Genomic DNA, 20,598 nt, shown 5'->3' with positions numbered 1-20,598 from the left:
CAAGTATAATAAAAACATAAGACAGCACGTGTACATAAGAACGCACGGACGTGTCGCACGACTCGAGCTCAACACGATTCTCAGCGGTGTAACCCTTATCGCGGGCACTTTTCCCTATATTCCCTCGTGTCACCGTAGCTAGGCAAGGACGACGATTATCGATTACCATGACGTGACTCTCGAGATTTCGAAACGTCGTGCCGGGGCTGGTCATTGGTCTTGTCCGTGAAACACTTAAGGGGAGTTATAAATAGCGACGCGGTGCAAGGTGCGAGCCGTCGTGGCGAGTCAATGTCGTGGAAAAATTGGCGCCTTAATAGCCCGCTGATGTTTTCACAAGGAAGGAGCGCCGGATTTAGTGCCGCGGAAGCAGTATTAGTGTTACCCGCCGTTGCCCGTCGCCGCTTCTAATCACATCGCCGTGCGTCGTCCGCGTAATTGTCGCTAATGCGCTTCTTTGAGGAAATAAGCCGATTACCGACAACAAACAGCCGCAGCTTTAGTCGTTGTAGCGAGTGGAGCTTCGTTGGAGCGTCTCGCGTTTAAAAACAAGCAGCCCGGAGAGAAAAGGAGGACGATCGGTCGGGAGAAGAAGCTGGCGAATTAACGGAAATCGTGCCGATACGCTCGGCACAGGTCACCTTAATAGCCCTCCTCCTCCCCCCCCCCTCTCTTCCGACGAGTTCCGAGAGAAAATGCGATCCACGGTTTCTGCGATCGCCGTGCGGTTTGTAGCGACGCGAATGCTTATTATCGCGGTAGAAATCGAGTAGCGAGTAACACTTTTCAAACAAGCATTATATCTACATTTATATACTCGCAACTTTGCGCGAGTCACGGAGTTAATAATTTGCACGCGTATACCCCGCGGGTTTTACAATTAGGATAATTAACGTGAAAGTTTCACCGTAATTAAAAATCGATTCTCTAACGTTTCACTCGCATCTCCGTTGTGCGTATGCGAGATATGAACTTTTGCGTAATACTGGTGGCTCGAATGTTACGAAATTCGGCGTTGCCCGATCAAAAAAGTTATGACAACTTAGCCCGAGGGATTGAACTCCGGAGGACAAAACGGAGCACAGGTAGAAGACGATGAATGAAATAAATGAGGGTAACATAATTAAAGCTTTCGAATGCCGAGCTCCAATTTAGAACCATTAGAATTCCTAAACGTTGTCGGTCGGTTGGGCACAGCAACCCACAGAGAGAGAGAGAGAGAGAGAGAGAGAGAGAAGCGGAGAAAAAAGATGTACGTTTATCTTAGGAGATGTATCTGATTCTCGAAAGAGAGGTGTTCTTTATGCGCGTAACTAGCGACGGCCATCGTGATCTCACCGATTGGAACATCCGGTCGGACCATGTCCCGTAAATGTCCTTGACACCTCCGAGAAAGTTCACGTGGACGATCAGGTGAATAAACGAAATCACAATACTTCCACGTTTCGTAACTTTAGATCGTTCGACTATTATACCTTTCGATTAAGTTGAAGTTTCGACTATTGATAGATAAAAAAACGACGCACATATTCCTTTTATATGTATATATGGCTCTGTTTATCTCTATTGTACATTTGAAAAATGCCTTAATTGTGCAGAGTAAATTATATATGCCATTTATATATATGGTAAATATACGTGTATAATGTGAAAAAGTAGAGCAAAACCAAGTATTATCTGCTTTTGAGAAAAAGAAATAATAAGACTAACAATAAAAAAACTTAATTATTTAGATTTAACAAAATTTGAAAGCAAATGAATGTTTCTAATTTTAATCTCTGAATTGATGAAGATATACAACTCTATACGATTCGTCTATCGTTATCCATTTTTCTACAGTATATCTGTCAAAAATCTAACTACCTCGCTACTCCGTTTTAATGACATGACTACGCCATATATTTCTTTTTTCTCTCTGTTTATAAGAGAAACTAAAAACTCTCATAAAAAATCAAATAAGAGGAGATTCTACTTATTCGAGTAAAGACGATCTTGATGCTTCATACGCAAAGTACAGATACACTTTTAATTAATGTTAATATATAAAAATTTCTAAACCGCGTGCTGGAGATATTATCACAAATACATTAATTGTCTTTAACGATAATAACGCTATAAAGCACTTTAAAACATTACAGAGACCGAACTAATTGCGAAAAATATCTTCTCAGTCAAGATTCGAACTTGGATCTCTTCCGTAGATGTATACTTAGATAAAGAAAGTCACGTCCTATTCTAATATCGGCTTCATCACGTCGTTATATCGAGCGACGAGCACTGTTTCGAAAGCGTGTAATAAAGTGTCATTTACCATTGGACGTAACGGAAGCGCCGTCGTGGTGGCTGGCGTCGCTGTCCTCGTCTAGATTGCTGTTGCTCAAGGACGTTCTGGATTGATGCCTGACACTGAGGTCTCGCGGTGTCGAGGGTGGACTTCCGGGTGGCTCCTGGCTGGGCAGCCCGGATGGGTGCATCTTGCTGGACGCGCCGCCTAAGATGTCGGTGATCATGAACCTCGATCTCTGCGGCATCGTCGTCGAGGCATCGCCCCTTTCCAAGCCGTTGTTATTATTCAAATTGTTACTCCGTGAGTCTATCCCGTTGGACAGACGTTCCACCGCCACGCCATTTCGATCGACAATGTTCTCAAGCCGATGTGCCTCCAGGCCTGACATCCTGCTGAGATTCAAACCGTTATTGGCCACGGCAACGCCACTGAGAGCGGCCACGTGGTGGTTCTGCTGATGATGGACCGTCATCACGGTAGACGCAGGTGGTTCCTTCGGGCTACGGGCACCTGCAGGTGCCTCTGTCGCCACCCCAGGACTCGCCCGGTACCTGGGAGACAGAATCTTGCCGACGGTGACGACGTAGCCTATCCCAGGAAGTGATCGTGCCCTCTCACTCTATTTCAACTGCACTTCACTGTATCCTTGGTTAGACCCAATTTCATTCACTCCTCTTCCCCTCTTGCGCGTACGATTGGCGCGTTGTTCGGCATTATTTGACGTTCAATCTCTTTCGCGATCGCGAAGGATCGATTTTCCAGCAAGTGGGTCAAGAAACCTCCTTCGTGACAAACATTCGTGTCGGGAACGTAAATATCCAGGGAGTCCCGATAAAGTTCGATCTTGAACGATTTGTGTTTGGCGTCGGGACTTTTAAATCGGCAAAATCCTGAAGACGAGATTCGATAGATAAATCGAGAGGAAAATCTTACAGAAAAATCTGGAACAAATGACGCGTAAGACAGATATTCGCGTCACAATGTGTATGCACCTTGCACACTTCCTCCCGCTCGCTCGATCGCTCCACCTCCGCTACCACCTTCTTCCCAGACGCAATTAAGGGACCGCTCGGCTCGGCTCCCTGGTTAATTGCTAATTGGCCACTTAACATAATTGCCGCGCATAAGAGCGGAGCCGCCGGCCATTTCCGCTTTTCTTTTTCTTCTGCTCGCTCGTCATCAATTATTAATTATTTTTATATAAGACTTTTGTGGCGCGTATTCTCCTCTCACTTTTGCACGATTCGGCGCGTGTATCTTGTCAACGAAAGTAAAAATAAGTTCGAGACCGCGTTTGCCAGCCAAATCGTTTAACCATGAAATAGATGCAATACTTAAAAAGAAAAATTTCTATAAACATTAGCACATCCTCCGCACTAGATCACAATTGTGTCCGATGATGAACGATCACGAGCAATCACTTCTATCAATCAGTCCAATCAGTCCAGCAACCATCACTCCGATTTCATCTATCTCGATCGTATCCTTTCGAGAATTTATGTTTAGCCGGCTTATCGCGCTCGCCCGTCACGGGTACCAGGATTGATCATCCTACGGCGAAACTCTCATTACCGATTTCAAACCGGCAATATTTACATTACAGTCCATCGACACTGTTCCCTCCTCTTTGGATTGCACTATCACCTGACTTTCCGTTCACGTTTCGTTGCGTTATTCGACCATCCGGGGATCACTTTATTAACAGAGGACCGAGTGAAACTTTGACAAATGTTTGCGAATTAAATATCCGTCGCGACGAAGATTTCTCGAACACCGTCGACACCTTCCGGTTGGCGAATCAGACAACGATATCACGAGCGTGCGATTCCGGGTTAAAGATCGACCTGATGCGAAGAAGATCGCTCCGATCGGCCAGTCCAGGACTGAGAACGTAGTCGTGCACGCGAAACGTGCATGTGCATCGAGTTGCCACGACTGGTCTGCCTGTACTGAGAACGGCAAGCACCTCCGCTCGTTGCTGGGCGGCCATATCGGGAGTCTGACACGCCTCCAGGTTGCCCTACCACTGATACCTCCAGGCCAATCCCGCTCGCTGCTGTTAAGCATCCCGCCAATCCCGACTGAAGCAACCTCGGCGCCTCCGCTATGTGCCACGGCTACGCCCAAGTAATTTGAAATGTGTTTCAGCGGTAATTCGATATAAAATTGTAGTTAATATCTTTCATTATAGTCCGGACGGGGGGAAAGGGGGCGCCCAAGCTCCTCGCGCGGAAGACGACGATGGTGGGAGGCATGGGAGCAGCGACAGGGGACTGTACGGGGAAAGGGGAGAGGCAGGGTGGAGCGGGCGGTGATACTAGCCTCCCACTTTCAGCTCGTTCTCCTCGAGATGGAACAGCGAAGCGGATCGTCGAGAGAACGACGGAGGGAGAGGGAAGGGAGAAGGAGAGGGTCCAGCGAGACCTGGCTGGAAGGGGTGAAGTGCCATCGAAACGGAGAAGGGTGGTCCCAGCTCCGCGAACTTACTCCGCGAATTTACGAATTCACGAGGACGAGCGGGCGAGCGAACGAGCGAACTTAGGAGTCCGGGTGAGCGAGCGTCGCGTTTTTTGCTACGTGAACTTTTATTTTTTTTGCGTCCCCCTGTCGTCGAAGCTCAAGAAAAGGCTCGTTAAGCATATCAAAGAAGCGCGTTGATTAACCTGGACTGTGTTACTGATATCGCAGAGTGACGTTGAGCGTTAAATTGTAAAATAATACAGCCGATTGGAATAGTAATGTTGATATATGTACATACCACATTATAAATGGTGAACCAAATTACGTAAATTATACTGGTAAGATGATGACTATTCCTGTAAAAGATATCGCGGAATCTTTAAAAGTGATGTGACTCATGCATCTCATTGCAATTATTGGTAATTTGTCATCGCGAATGAATTTATGTGATATACGTATAAATGTATGATGGGTGCATTTTTAAATCTTTTATAAAAACGAATTCGGATAAAAACGGACACGGTAATTGTTTAAAACCATCTCTCTGTTCGCAACTTACACGGAGAAAGGAATAAATATAAATTTGTGTATAAAAAGAACGTTTAATAATATTATTGTGATATTATTTGTATATAAATGATGCAATTAAGAACATCATCGTTTGTCAGTCTTTTTTCAAAATATTAAAGAATAACAATCAAATGCTTTTCAACCTCTGATTCACTTAAATTAATCCACTCCGATGAATATATATATATATATAAGTATATATAGATAGATATCTGACTCGAGTGTCCCAATAAAACACTATAAAAATATGAAATGCCTAGAAATGTCCGTGTGACACGAAAATACAATTCATGACAATTATACGAATATATTGGAGCAATTATTTTGACATTAGTAGAATCGAATCGAAATGGAATTAAATTCGGTAAAGTTGCAGGAATGATAGAAGTATAGAAATTAGGGATGTAACGTTATTTAATTATGAGGATCATGCTTATACACATAATATACGATCCCATAGGATGTATCATAAAACACGCAAACATAAAAAAATAATTACCCCTAAATAATAGACTGTTGAAAATCTTCCAACATTTTTCTTATTATTAATTAAATTACATAATTGAAATAAAATAAAATTGATTTAATACACAATAATTATTATAAACAATTGTTACTACATTGTTGTGTAACGTAAACACAAATTTGTGAATTTACAATTAAATGCTCGCACTTGTCTTTTCAATTTTATATTACATATACCATACATATAATCATGTATATATGTAACTTAATTTAAATTTGTTTAACTTACGTTAACTCTGTTTCGCTTTAATTTCGAATTATCGTATATCGATTCCATGACAATTTTACATCGGAAATAAAAAAATCGTTTCCGTAGAGTCGCGGTTTGTGGGACAGCTCATTTCTGTGAAAGAAATTAACGGAGCCTGTAATGCGATCGTCAAAGCGTGACTCAACACGAAAGCCGGTGACTCGTAAGAAAATGCGCGCGGCTAATTTTTTCACCTTTTATTTTACATACACCTTTACACGCGTTGCCCCCTTCGCGGGTAACGACGAACAAGCGTGTTCGTGTTACACGGGTCGCGCCTGAGAGGTGATGCGTTCGTACATACACGTCTCATTAATTAAACATGAGAATTAGCCACAAGTGTCGCACCCGCGGTGCAACGAAATGAAAAGTTAACGTCATTAAAGGGCACACTTATCGCTCTGTAATTGGCTCACTGAAGTTTCTATGAAAAGATACGAGGATGTAACACAAATGTGTAAGAAAACCCGACGCTAATTACCTCAAAAAGAAAAAACAACTTTTGTATTAATAGGTACATCTGCAACGGTTAAATATTCTTGACGTGAGCTTATGAATACATAACACGAAGTAAGGTCGATTTATGATAAAATTATGACAATCTTGATCGAAGGAATTAACATAAATATTAGCGTCGGATGCACGCAATTCTGAATTATGTATATGTCGAAACACAATCTCCTGCAATTCAGATTTATTATATGTTTATTTTTTCTTTTAAAAGAAGCGTAGCATAAAATCTTTTTTGAATTAAATGCAACTTATTAAAGCACAGGCTCACTTCTGCACAGAACGGATATTATTATCAATAATCTTTCTTATTTATTTTTTAATCACCAATACCACACAACATTTTTTTTTTATTTCTAAAAATGCATTTAGAAACAATGTTTCGTGCAAAATATTTTAGTTATAATATCTACGTCAGATGTATAAAATAGAGGAAAATATAAAATTGCGAGGCAAGATGATTTATACGGAATAATGTACCGTTTAATGAAAATGAGAAGTTAATGTCGTTGAAAGGCATCATTCCGACATTTCCGACCTCAGCCGGAAATCTCGAGGAAAATTTCTTTGAGGCTCTTTGACACTTTTTAACACGGAAAGCAGCCCGAAGACATTAATATGGATATATCGCTCTAATACCCGGACAAGTAATATCCACGTGTACGTCATTAAATTTACATGAGGATGTGACTTGAGTCTTGCGATCCGGTCAGGAACACGAAGTGAAAAGTTAAGAGCGTTAAAATGCTCCTATCAACGTGCCAATTAAGCCTCATAAATCCGAGACCTCTGGCTGGACCGTAATGACATTTTTCAGTCACTTTGAAACAATGTATAACTTAAGCTCAACATATTCAGGGAGAATTTCCGTAATCTAAACACTATCTTATTCATTTTTCCCTCATTTTCAAAGCTTTATTAAATTCTTACAGTAAATTATGCCTTTTTCATTAAAAATAATCACGCCATTTAATATTTTTGCAATTATTTTATTATACATATAGGTATTATGTATTCGATATTAAAGTAGATATAATTTTTAGTTAATTGGTTTTTTTATGCTTTTTTAATATAAGAAGTCGACCTTGCGGATATTTATTCTAATTTCAAGTTTAACTATACATTTTCGCTGAAAAAAACCAATTAATTAAAAATATATATTATTGTTATGCAAAATATTCGCGAACTACTTTCTCAGTTAAGATCGGAGAATAAATATTGTAAAGAACGGAAATAGAACACGAATAAATTTGTTTATCGGCTATCTTTAATCAACCGGTCCTTAACGCTTCGATGAATTAAAGTCGCTAATGCAACGAGACAGCGCAACATCGATGCTCAACTTACTTTACAATCCAGCTTTTAGCAGCTGCCGTTAGAAGCGGACATTCGTACGATCGAAGCCCGAGGCAAATATACACCTGAGGCAATAAAAGACCTGAAATTAACGACCCTTTAAAACGCTCGTAAAATTCGACCAGATAAGAATCCTTCCACTTGCTCCGACGTCTCCACGCCGTGGATCGTCTGCTACGCACGACACACACTCGCGACACACAAATTACTCCCACACACAGTCGTGAAAGTAACGCAACCTGCTTTCATTCGTTAACCGACGTCAACGAACGAAACGCCCGAGCTATTTTTTTTTTTTCCATATCGCATCGTACTTTTTGCTTATCGAATAAATTCTTCGTACGATTGAAGCGATGAGAACTACGTAGATTTAAGGATAAAAGTAATTATAGAAGAGAACGACAAAAAAAATGGAAAATTTTATATGTCAAACGACAATAGTCATTAAAGAGCTTCATCTTTGGCGATAATTATACATGTTATATGTGTATGTGTATATAATATTTGCTAATAGAGTATTAAAGAACACACCTAAATGCAATAAGATAATTTTCTTTATGTAAACGTTTATGCGGCTCTCTACGCAAGTTTGTCTCGATGGATCCTTTATCATATACAGTTATGACTAAAATTGATTGGTACGTGTGATGGGACCTTAAGAATCAAGGAATTATTTTACGTCACAAAGGTCGAATTGAAAATCAATTAATGCGATCGAACTTCTTGCGCACGCAACAGCGACAATAGCATCGAATCGTGCGTACGCATCACGACGAATACGAGAATGGATTGTCGGTCGTGTGTGCCCGACAAAGTGAGCGTGGGCAAACACACGTCAACGGGGCGCGCTCGCGCGCGTACGCGCTCGGCACACGCACGCGGTAGACCTCATACCGTGTCCAATGCATATTCATACGGCCATACATTATACCGCGCGGTGCACAGCTCGGGGGCCGTAGCTGATCTTAGATTAAGGTAAACGCCGGTTAAGTTAACGGCTAAACTTCCATAAGTCGGGAGCCACTCGCATGCGCATCGCGTCGCGAAACCCTGTGAGGCCGTCTGCCTCATCCCGCTTCCCGGTCTTCTCCGTCGATTATTTCCTCAACGATTGTCTGTGAAGACGTAGGTATGTAATCCATCGCCGCACACGTCGCGAAAATATACAATTGATCCTTATAATCGGGTAAAACGGAAAGGATCCGCGCGTGCGCGCGTTAAAATCAACCGAGATTGAAATTAAACCAGTTAGTAGAAATGGGCAACAGTCACGAAACTGATGCCTATTTCTATTAATATAATTTATAAGTAAAAAAAAATTCGCGTACTTTTATAGAATTTTTACTCATTGTTGCTGAATGATTTTTTGAACATCCTATATATAATGACACACTGTTCAAACAATTAATTTTATAATATATGGATCCAAATAGTCGCCTTTCAGACCAAAAAATGTCTCTAATTATATTTACTTAAAGATATACATATAATATACTACGTGTATCAAAAATAATCTTTTTCAAATAACATAAAGTCTAAAATCGGAACCTAGAATATCTTTAAGGTCAGTATCCTTTCATAATTGATTCTTATATAAATAATATATCTTGAGATGTTAATACTACTTTGTTATTGGCTCACGATATCTTAAAACTATATGACATCAAATATAAAATAAGATTATGAATATCAGCATAAGATATCTTTTAAACATATTTTAAATGGTTCTAGCAAATATATTTTTATAAAATGTCTTATGTTCCGATTTTGGATTTTATGTTGTCTGGGTTACGCTGTTCGCAGATATTTCAATGAACTTTCAAGATATATCTACTTTGTATGTAATCAAATACGATTATATACACACAAATGCTTTAATAGTCATCTTATTTTCTAGGCAACAATGAATCCATCTGATCCTTGATAGCGCGAGACCATCGTTTTCTACGTACAGAAAACTTTACACTCTAAATACGTACTTACGAAGACTGTATTCGTACTTGTGTATGCCCAACACCTTTAAGCTTAGACGTGTTGAGAAGTTCGCGTACGTGCAATGTACTTATATCTTTGTGTACCAGCCGCGCATAAGAAGCTTATACACATGAGATCGTTGCACAAGTGAGACCAGTGAGACCGTTGCGTTTACGAGGCCTGAGGTGATCGCCTAGTTTCCCTCGAGGCAAAGCCGCCCGATGCGCTCGCGCGCATTCTTGCTCATCGTCGGTGCGTGCGCGGCTCCGCTTAGCAACCCGATCCGATCTTGCGTTTGTTATGCTAAGTGCTCATTAAGATCGTAATGCGTTCTCACGGACAGGACAGCGGAAATTTGGCGCACGAGAAAGGAACCGTAACGTTCCGGTCGTAGGTTAATCGAGAAGTCTTAGCGGCGTCCACCGGAAACGAGAATCTGAAAATAGAAAATCCTGTCGCCGATATCAATGCTTATAGTTTAATCCTTAATTTAAATTATAATAGTTATTGTCATTACACAAGTTAATATTAACAGAGTTAATAAATAATAGTTACTAACTTCTAGATATATTAATTACTAGTTACTAATAGAATAATTGAATCATAATAACTCTCTAATGAGAGAATTATAATTAGAGAAAGAATAAATATTAGTAAATGAAAAAATAATTTTCAGTAATATTGCATATTTGTAATGCAAATTAATGTAAATAAGTTCGAGATATAGATGATTGGAGTGCTATTTTATACCTTCGTAATTAAGTAGGATCCCGTAATTAGCAATTCCGTAAGGAACGAATTATCGAATGGAAAGTCAACGACCAATTAAGAAGTGCATAGCTGGTCGATTTGTTAATATCTTTTGCGTCAACTCATTATGCACGGGATCGCGCAAGACATTCAAGTTTCTATGAAGCGGCGTGCATGAGAAATTAATTAAGTCCTGTATAAAAAGGATGGATGGTAAAAAGAACTTCCAAAGCGGACGTTGCTCAAAGCATATTTCTAAATCGACAATTTGCGGTCGTGGTTGACGAAATAGATTTGTTAACATTCTATCTACATTCAAATATACCAAGAAATTATGAAATATATTAGCGTATTATCAAAAAGAGTCAGCTATTAACAAAATGATGGATATATTATTGTAACTAAAATTTTATTACATTTTCCATTACAACGATATTATATGTATAAGACAATAATGTTTATTATTAATATAATAATCAATATTGACACATTTAATTTGACATTACTTTAACAAAAATGTATATTTACAATATTTTATATTTAGTATAACATTAAAACGGTTTGAAAAAATGCAATTGCAAAAGTTAAAAATTAGTACGTGTAAAATACACTTTTTTAGGAAACTGGTATGAAATTTTATAAATAATAACATTAATTTGATTAAAAATTCTCTGCCCTAATTAAGTTGCATTGAAATACTTTATTTGAATTTGTTTTATTTCCAATACAATTTGTCGTTTCAGTGCTTCAGTACTAAAGATCATAAGTATTTCTTTCTCGGTTTGTCACGACGCGATTTGCAACAGTTACCGCAGGGTGACACTCGCGAATTATCCATTCCCGAAGAGATCGGATTTCGTCTAAAAGCCTCCATTACGGGCAATTTGCATTGATAGCGAGCAAGTGCCTTGAAACCCAGCTAAAGGCCACTTTGCGACATTACGTTTTCAGTTTCGCAGACAGAAACTTTATCATCAATTACCATCCTTTAAAGAATTCTAACATACGAGTAAAATGTCTATGAATGAATAGATAAAATTTTTGATTGTATTAAAAAGAATTCTTTAGTAGTTTTAGTTCTACAGTACACGAATCATAATCAAAGTAATAATTTTACCAAATCGATAAGTGCTTCCTATCAGAATGTAATTATAATTATCATATTAAGACCACGGAGAAAAAAGTAATAATCACACATACCAAGATATAAAATAAAAATAAATTATTGATTATCTAAATATATTTTAGATGATTACGTGTAAAATGGTGAAGTTTAAGAAACGAGTTTTATTCATTCATTGAGTCAGAGTTGCCGTTCATGCAATCAAATTTTTCCACGACAGAATTTATAATTGATTACTTCACATGTTGGTTCTGTGCCAAAGTTGACCATCGAACGGTCTTTGTCGAGAATGATGTTCTTACCCCCCGTCCCCGCTTCAATCACAACGCGTCGTACTCGTTAGTGTGGTAGTAGAACGTGTAGAGGTGGTAGAAAAAAAGCGTTTCCGCGTAATGGCGGCAGTTTTCTATAGCAATTAAGATAATATTTGCATTCGAGGGTTGTGATTTCCTGCAGGTGTTTCGATCGCTGAGGGTTGCAGGCCTCGTTAGATATAGCGTGTGTCCTGTCCGTTACATACACTAGCATTCTCTCGTGTTGATTGTCAAGCCTCACATAAGCGTAGATTAAATTAGCATTATCCGATTTTTGTAAATTCATGAATTTCAAATTATCATTTCAGCAATGACTTGAGACCTGGAGTATTAATTCGCAAAAATTATGTCGTACACATAAGAAGTAAATTTTTAATAATAGTTTTATTCTTAAAACGTTATTAAATGATATTGGTAATTTAAAAAATTTATTTACACTATTTTTATAATAATTTTTACATTTTTAATGCCATATGAGTTATATTATACATGTAAATAGAAATGACAATAACCTTTAAAAATAATATGTCGATAAAAGTTAGAAAAAAAATTTATATTAAAAAAATTAGTAAGATGCTAAATGCCGTAATCTATTTAAACGAGAGAAAACAGATTATTAAATTTACTTAGAATTCAAAAGTCATACGCCATTGTATATTATTCACACATCCACATGCTGCCCTGCTCTCTCTCGCTCTTTCGTCTTGTATTATGGAACGTTCGACACAGAGAGACATGCGAGTATAAGCGGCACGTATGACACATCGAGGGGGTTCCTATGCATCTACGTGGAGGGTGCTCTCCTGAGGGGTGAGAATTAGTGCGGCGAAAGGCCAAGCGGAGGGAAGTGGACAATGGTAGGGATGAAGGTGCCGCTATTAGATCTTTCTCATGCTGATAAAACTGTATAATGGACTTAATCGCTTTGCGCCTAGCCCCCGGCTAAATTTTCGTTATTTTTCATGGGTCTCCGACCACAGCCCGCACTCCGGTTATCACCATGGCGGATCTACTCCCGTTTTTCGCTCTCTTTCCCTCTGTCTCGCGTCCGCCTCCGCTCCGCTCTGTCTCATTCGCGGCCCTTTGTTCTTCGCCCACAAATCCATTGATCCTGCGGGACGTGGAACACGCACATCCGGCTGATACCGGTGCCGAACTCGTCGACAAGTATTTGCAAGCGTACTTTTGTCAGCGTAGCGACCTTACATTTCACTACTCGAAGCTCTACCATCGGAACATTTTATCCTACCTCGTTCCGGTATAAAAATTCTTAATCGTAAACGTGATGTTAGAGAGAGAATATTTTTTAATGTGATTCTAAAATAACGTGAATTTGATAACGTTTTACAGTAATTATTATATACATATAATATATATATATATGAAGTTATACTACAAAATCATTTAAAAGATCATTTATTAAGAAAAAAAACAACATACTGAGACTAACCATATGCTAATTGAAAATACTGTATAAATATTACTGAATGTACTATAATTTTTAATAATTAAACAAATGATTCAAAAGTTTTCTTTTGAGAGGCTTCCATAGCCTTTCGAATTCCAAGCGAGCATTCTGTGCGATAATTCGCCGCTGACCTTTAATAGCTCAGTTCAACTGGAAGAAACGAAAATAGAAAGGTATACGTTGTACTTCTAGATGTGGCGATAACCGGCGAAGCGAGCACGATGTTATACTTCTGAAAACCTTGATCTGTTCGAACGCGCGGGTAGATTCCCTGAATTCGACGATCATTTCCCGGTGCACGATCGTGTACAATTTCCTGTGGTTTCACGGATCGTCCGAGTAACTCCTTCCGCCCCTATCCCTGTCGTTTCTACGCCCGGGCAAAATATACGGAACGGCGCGGTGTGCTCGAATAGCCAATCGAGAAATCCCGAGTTTCCCTCCTGGATCGAACAACCGGCAATTTGCATGTTATACCATTCGATGGCGCCCGAGACCGCTTTTTAAGGCAGTTACGACCATTACTGTAATGCTCGAGGTCGTGCGAGTCAATGCCAAGAAATCGGCGTATACGAATCTACATCCGAGGGATCACTACGGTCGGGATCGATCGTAAAGTCCGATTCGGTTCTGGAATTAGAACGTACAAAGCGGCGGTTGATCGTGCCGCGTTTAAGTTAAATAAAAACGCGAGAACCTGGTAATCGGACGGCCCGCGAAGAGAAAATCAAGGGATCGCAGAACCGGTATTGCGTACTTCGGGGATACTTTTATCATCGAAGCATTAAAATCTCCATGATAATAACGACACATCAGGGCGTGACGAAGAAGATAACTTCAACATTCAGCGCGGAGAGAGATATGAAATAAGTATATCTAACGATGTGTTGCTTAAACGAATCACGCGGATGTGTTCGTTCACCCTATTTATGCGTTGCGAGAGGTATATTCGCCACGTCCGAAGAGAAAAAGCGAAGAAGTTCCGTTAAAAACACCAGCCCAAGTCGTTATCCTCTCGTGGTGCACGCGATTGCGCTTCCGAGTATACGGCTATATACACGCGCCGACGGATCATGATGACGAGGCGCGACAGCTCAATCCCACATATCCAGGGACAAAGTGTGAGTTTTGGCGTTACGCACCGAACCTGGGCGAGTATTTCCCAAGGGCTTGTCTTACTAGCGAGTTACCTCACGTAAGCAGCCCCCCGGAGTCTCGGTACCTGGCTTTAGTTACCCGGCATTACTTGTCTCGCTCTCGTAGGTATTAGATTACTTTATAGGCGTATCACTGCACGCACCTATGCGGCACATATATCGGTATGCACGAGCAGCGAGCTAGATACGTGTAAACCAGTTACGTGCGCGCATTTCCCAAGCGCTCGTTTTGCTACTAGTTACAACGGGTAAGCAGCCACCGTGTACGCCTCTATATTAGTTTTAGTCATCCGAAATTGCCTGCGCCGTTCTTGTACCAGCGATATATATACATATATTGTGCACGCGTGTGCGTTAATCCTCCACGGAGTAAAGGTGCTTTCGAGTTAAGTTCTCTCTCTCTCTCTCATACATTATCCCAATATAACTTCTAGCAGTGTCAAGAATATGAACAGGTATCATTTTTTAACACCAATATATACACTATCGGAAATAGAAACATGTAGGTATGCGTAATTCGTAATCATCTCAAGCGATATTAATTCCGCGCATAAAAGGAATTATACGTAAATTATATCTATATAAATAGTGTCAATTATCATGTCATACACGACTTTGTCCATTTTTATATACGAGCGATTACATATCAGATATATCTACTATATTATATATACGTAGAGATATCGAAAGAAGTTTTTCCTGAAGTATATAAAATGTAGCTAGGTATACAGATCTGAAAATAAATTTTTGTTGGTCTGTCAAAATATAATTTGTGTAGGACATTCAAACTCCTTACTAGAACGTCAAAATTGTTTGTAGTATCACTCATCATGCTTGAGTTTCCTACATGATGATGGTCCAACAAAATTATTTCCAAATCTACTTAAATTTTTAGACAATTTGGATTTTCCATGGAAAAATGTCTATGTTTATCAGACACATTCATTGTTAACGTAAATTCCTATCTTCGCCCGTAGATTAACTCATTAACATGCTCGTTACTGTAAAAAGACCAAATCCACAGACAAGTCTCAACGTCTTTATCTAAAAGACGAAGCAGAAGAGCGAGACGACGAGGTGCTAAGTGTACCTGAGAAGTTCCTTTGCGAACGCCAAACGTACGAGATGCATGCACTTACCAAGAGCCCGTTTTGCCGGGAGTTGCTCTCCGCATAAACAGAACCAAGTTTCAGCTATTACAGCCGAGCCGTTTGAGGTTCCGTAGAAGACCCGTTCTCCTTCTACTTCGGATAGACCCTCTCGTGCTCTCGTCTTCTGGGCTCCGTCTTTGCGTCGCTATGGCTGCGGCCTCGAGCTCATTAGCATAGAAACAGCGGTAAACTCGCGGCTAGCTTACCGACCTAACAGCGTGTAAAATAACCGCTAAGTTGTCAAGACAATGCTCCTACTACGCTGGCAAACACCCCAAGTCTAAACAGCACCGCGGACTAAGTCCTCCGGCGAATTACTTCCTCCGGCGCGCCATTGTCCGCCGAGGAGTGAAACGTCATCGTATTTCCGGCGCGTCGCTCCTTCTTTGGCTGTTTTCTTCTCCTTAGAAGGAGAAATTAAGATGATGTTTCAAACACGCTTAATCACGTCAATAATATACTTGGCGTTAAATTGGTTCTTTATGTTTCATCTTATCCAATAAAATAGAATATTTCTGTTCTCATGAAGTGATTCTTTATCACTCGAAGCATCGATGTTCTATTTTTCATTTTAAAGATATACCTTATGTTAGTTATTTAAAGCGCAATCTTTCTTGGATGAGATCTAATGATAAAATTGAAATAATGTCGCTCGTCACAAAAGGAAACCAATAGAAACACTAATAAGCTCGAAATCGGTCTTCCGACCGCTAATGGCAGTTATCCCAACCGCTGATTGTTCTGAACTGTCGAGACATAATCATTGGAAACGATTTTTCTGCCTTTTCGTTGTGAGCTAACGATTCTCTCGCAAGCATAACGTTCAATCGCAGGTACACGTCATATACATATACATTTTTGCTCGTTAACTTGCTGTAGTATGCATTAAACAATGTAAGGCAAACGCACACATACGTGCAAGATTTTTTAATAAAAATTAAATACATGATATATTTGCTATAAGCAATGCAAGATATTTTAAAAAGGGACATAAATACATTTTGTTAAAAAATTCCGCAAATAATTTTCAATAGAGAGAATGACTGTATATACTTTTTAATTTTAATCCTCCAACACACCACCCCGAAATTTTCAAACATAATTTACACCCTGGACCATTGAGGGGAAACAGCGTATATTTTTTATGGTTCCGGACTACATAAAAATGTGAAAAAATTCTTTATACACTTGCGAAACCTTCAACAATAAGTTTTTACTATAATATAAAAGCTAAACTACATTTTATTTATTTTTTACATATCGAAAACTGAAGAAAAATTTTGAAAAACGTGATATCAACCGTTTCGTAAAAGGCTCAAAGTAGTACTAGAGAGTTTTAAAAAACCTAGGAAAGTTATGCTTTCTGACTGTACGCTTATGATTCGTATACGTGGTCACCAGGGATTGGGAGATTCTTTTTATTATAATGTTCGAAAAATCACCACATTGTGATTAATATTATCTAATCTATCTTAGATGAATTAAAAAATACGTCTTAGAAGTATACGGAAATAACAGTTTTACTGAGGTGTATCTAAAAATTCAATTAATTATGTCTATAAAAATAATTTTGTTCGGATCATTAAAATAATTGTGCTGGATGATCAAACTGGTTGTTAAATGATAGAATGCTAAAACTTTTTGCAGCATTATCACCAACGCTTAAACGTTTTATTGTACATAATTATTTTGATGATCCAATACAATCGTTTTTAGATCTACGTCTAACTATAATATATCAAAATGTTGAGATTATCAGCAAAACTGTTCTTTCCGTATAATCTATAATTATAATAAGTACTGCAAAACACGATTCCTCTACTTACTAATTCTATCAATAACAGAGTTTTGAAACTTTACTACTCTCAAATACTCCTAAGTGCAATATGAGTATAGCTATATAGGATTAATTACAAAACTAGTATTATTATGAAGAATCTGATGTTAAAATGTGTAAAATATAAACATAACTATTCATTCATCTTGATGAACTAAATTGCGATTTAATGAACTAAAAGAGCAAAAAATTACATAAGAATTATTTCGCCTTCGTAGATTGTAATATATGTAAATGGGACCCGTGCAAATTATGACGCGTTCACATCTAGATTACGATCGAGAATTAGATCTACGTCTTTCGATACGACACTGTTCACACAAAATCAACTCCGGAATCTAGAAACTGGCAGAGCATTCGCGTGTTACCTCCAGTCTTCGAGACACCCTGTATACTCACGCATACCGCACATTGGTCGCTTTGATCGCCGGCGACCCTGGGACACGAGCGTAACACGCGATCTTCTTGTTAAGAGCGTTATACGCCGTTAAAACCGACATAATGTCGGCGTCGCCGGCGCGCGGTAGGTGTGCCGAAAATATTCGGGGGACAAGAAAAAGGTCCATGCGACGACCCGTGATTTATCGCCGGGTGGCGTTAATCGACGCCACGGGACCGTATATATGCTTAAAATTTCGATAGACGCCGCGCTAGAAACACTTTAATCAACCCCGAAGGTCGGGGGCTCGCAATGAGGACGATCGACCATATAATTGCAGCACGACATGGACAAGCATTTTTGTAAGCGTGATTTCAGAGTGCACGTTGCTATAGATACGTTCTCCGGAGCCTTTATATGTCGCCTGCGCTAAACTTTAAACGAATCGAGCATGCAAGACATTGCTTCTTATGTGTGGCAAGTTTTCAATTAATATAAAGTTATTAGGTAATAAAAATATAAATTCCCTCTCAATTGTTACTCTGTTACAGTTATTTCAGATTGTATGATTAATACAAAGCTATCGTCGAATACATTTATTTTTGTTATGTCTTATCGAATGCTATCTAATTTTTTTGCATCGGCATTAAACTGAGTCGAACGGTGTGATTATAAGCAAAAAATAACATCTTCATGATTGTGTATTTTATTGCCGTTATTATTATATGGAATATTTTCTCATACCTTATCATGGAATGTTTTTCGAGTAATTACCATCGATAATGTGCAGAATATGCGTGTCAGTTCTAACGTCGGTCGTCATTGTTGCGACTTTTCTGGTGCGCAGCATCGTTGTGCGTTTTCTTCACAGGTTACATTAATGCAGATTACGGAAGTATTATCATAACTAATGATAATTCTGCATGCGCGCTCGTTACTAACGTACGTCTTGACGAGTTTTCATGCACAACTAGGTCGCATGAGACTGTCAAAAGTCCCGTGTGCGCTTGTAAAATCGCATCCGCCGACATAACGGCAGCGTATAAATACCCGAAATCGGACGATCGCGCGATTGTTAGGATTTCGCGCTCCCGTTGCGCCGCGATTCAGGATAATGCCAGATGAACGGAAGCGCGGAATAAAAGATGAGCGAATTTAATTCTCTACACGCCAGCAAAAAAGACCGGGAGCGCATCTCGCGTGTTCTTCGTTATCTTTCCACGCGATATTTACACTGTATCAATTCTACTGATTTTATCATAGATCGTAGTTTTTCTTAAAGCCCACGCTGCACCTTTGTATTACTTACAGACGTTTCGCAAACGCTATATAAATAATTACGGCGCTGAATTCAATACAAACCGTTCTGCGCTTCTTTTTCATGCTAATTATATTCTGAAACGTTATTTAATTTTAATAATAATAATAAAATGTATTGATTAATTTTGGCACGCTTAATTACAGGGAGTTAATAATGAAAATTATAATTTTATATGACATTATATTAAAGATATTTCTCTCTCACTTAAAAAAAAGAAAAAACATTCTTTTTGAGGTGTAACAATATTGACGATTTTTTTAACGAAATTAGGGTAATTAACGATTATTTAATTTTAATGACTGACAGAGCAAAATTTATCTTTAACTTATTTATGATAATAACTCGAAAATCTTTTTTTAGTTGTGTCACTTTTGAAGTAAGAAAGAGCTATGTGAATATAAATACAATATTAAAATCTGTAATGTATAACATAATATAAAATTGGAAAAATTTCGAAAATTAATAAAAGTACATGTAATAGGATTAATCACAGTTTAGATTAGATGTAAAAGATTCTAGAAAATTAAAATAATTAAGGAGAAAAGTAGAAAAAAAGAAAGCGGGTTCTTGGAAACTCTCTTCATTCTCCAGGACAAAATATCAAGTGGAGAATTAAGGAACCTTGTAAGGTAATTAAGACGGTCTTTTTAATCGCGATTCGTCGACCTCCTTCCTCTTTTTGTATCACGCGATACTTTGTTGCGTACCTTAACATTTTTTATTACTTTCGGTCGACGGCGAAACACACTCACGACTTCCTGCGAGATAGTATCGCACTGAGTTATCATTAGGGGAGTCCTTGGTTGAGAGGAATTTTCTGTGTCCTGATGTACATGTGCGCGACTCATTTAATCGTGCCAATCATAGATCTACGTAGAATTTTTATCAAAAAGTAAGAACGTTTCCCAGGAAAGTGATTAACACGCAAATCTAGATCATTTAGAACATACATATGTATTGCTATCTGTGTAGAAACACGATACTAAAATACCTTAAACTTCTACAATTAATAAAATGTTACGAAACAGTAGATTCCGGGTTTTATTTTTTGAACTCATAAATATTGTGTGTAGAAAGTAAAAAATCAATTAAAATGCAACTAGAGAAATGTAATTCTGAGAAACGCATTAATATTTAATTTTTAAATCAGTATTTTTAATATTGTT

The 20,598-nt window shown here is 38.7% G+C and overlaps 1 protein-coding gene across 1 annotated transcript in view; it reads right to left on the bottom strand.

Moving 5' to 3' along the window:
* Positions 1 to 2,759, bottom strand: part of LOC108777713 (homeobox protein BarH2) — a 29,183-nt gene extending 26,424 nt beyond the window's left edge. The window contains exon 1 of the mRNA XM_018544669.1: positions 2,312 to 2,759. Within this exon, the coding sequence (XP_018400171.1) occupies positions 2,312 to 2,759 (448 nt within the window). The remainder of the gene's footprint in view (positions 1 to 2,311) is intronic.
* Between the last annotated feature and the right edge of the window lie 17,839 nt (positions 2,760 to 20,598).

Source organism: Cyphomyrmex costatus, unplaced genomic scaffold (assembly GCF_001594065.2).
Source record: "Cyphomyrmex costatus isolate MS0001 unplaced genomic scaffold, Ccosl1.0 scaffold457, whole genome shotgun sequence".
Classification (NCBI taxonomy): Eukaryota; Metazoa; Arthropoda; class Insecta; order Hymenoptera; family Formicidae; genus Cyphomyrmex; species Cyphomyrmex costatus.
This window is presented reverse-complemented; position numbering and strand designations above follow the sequence as displayed.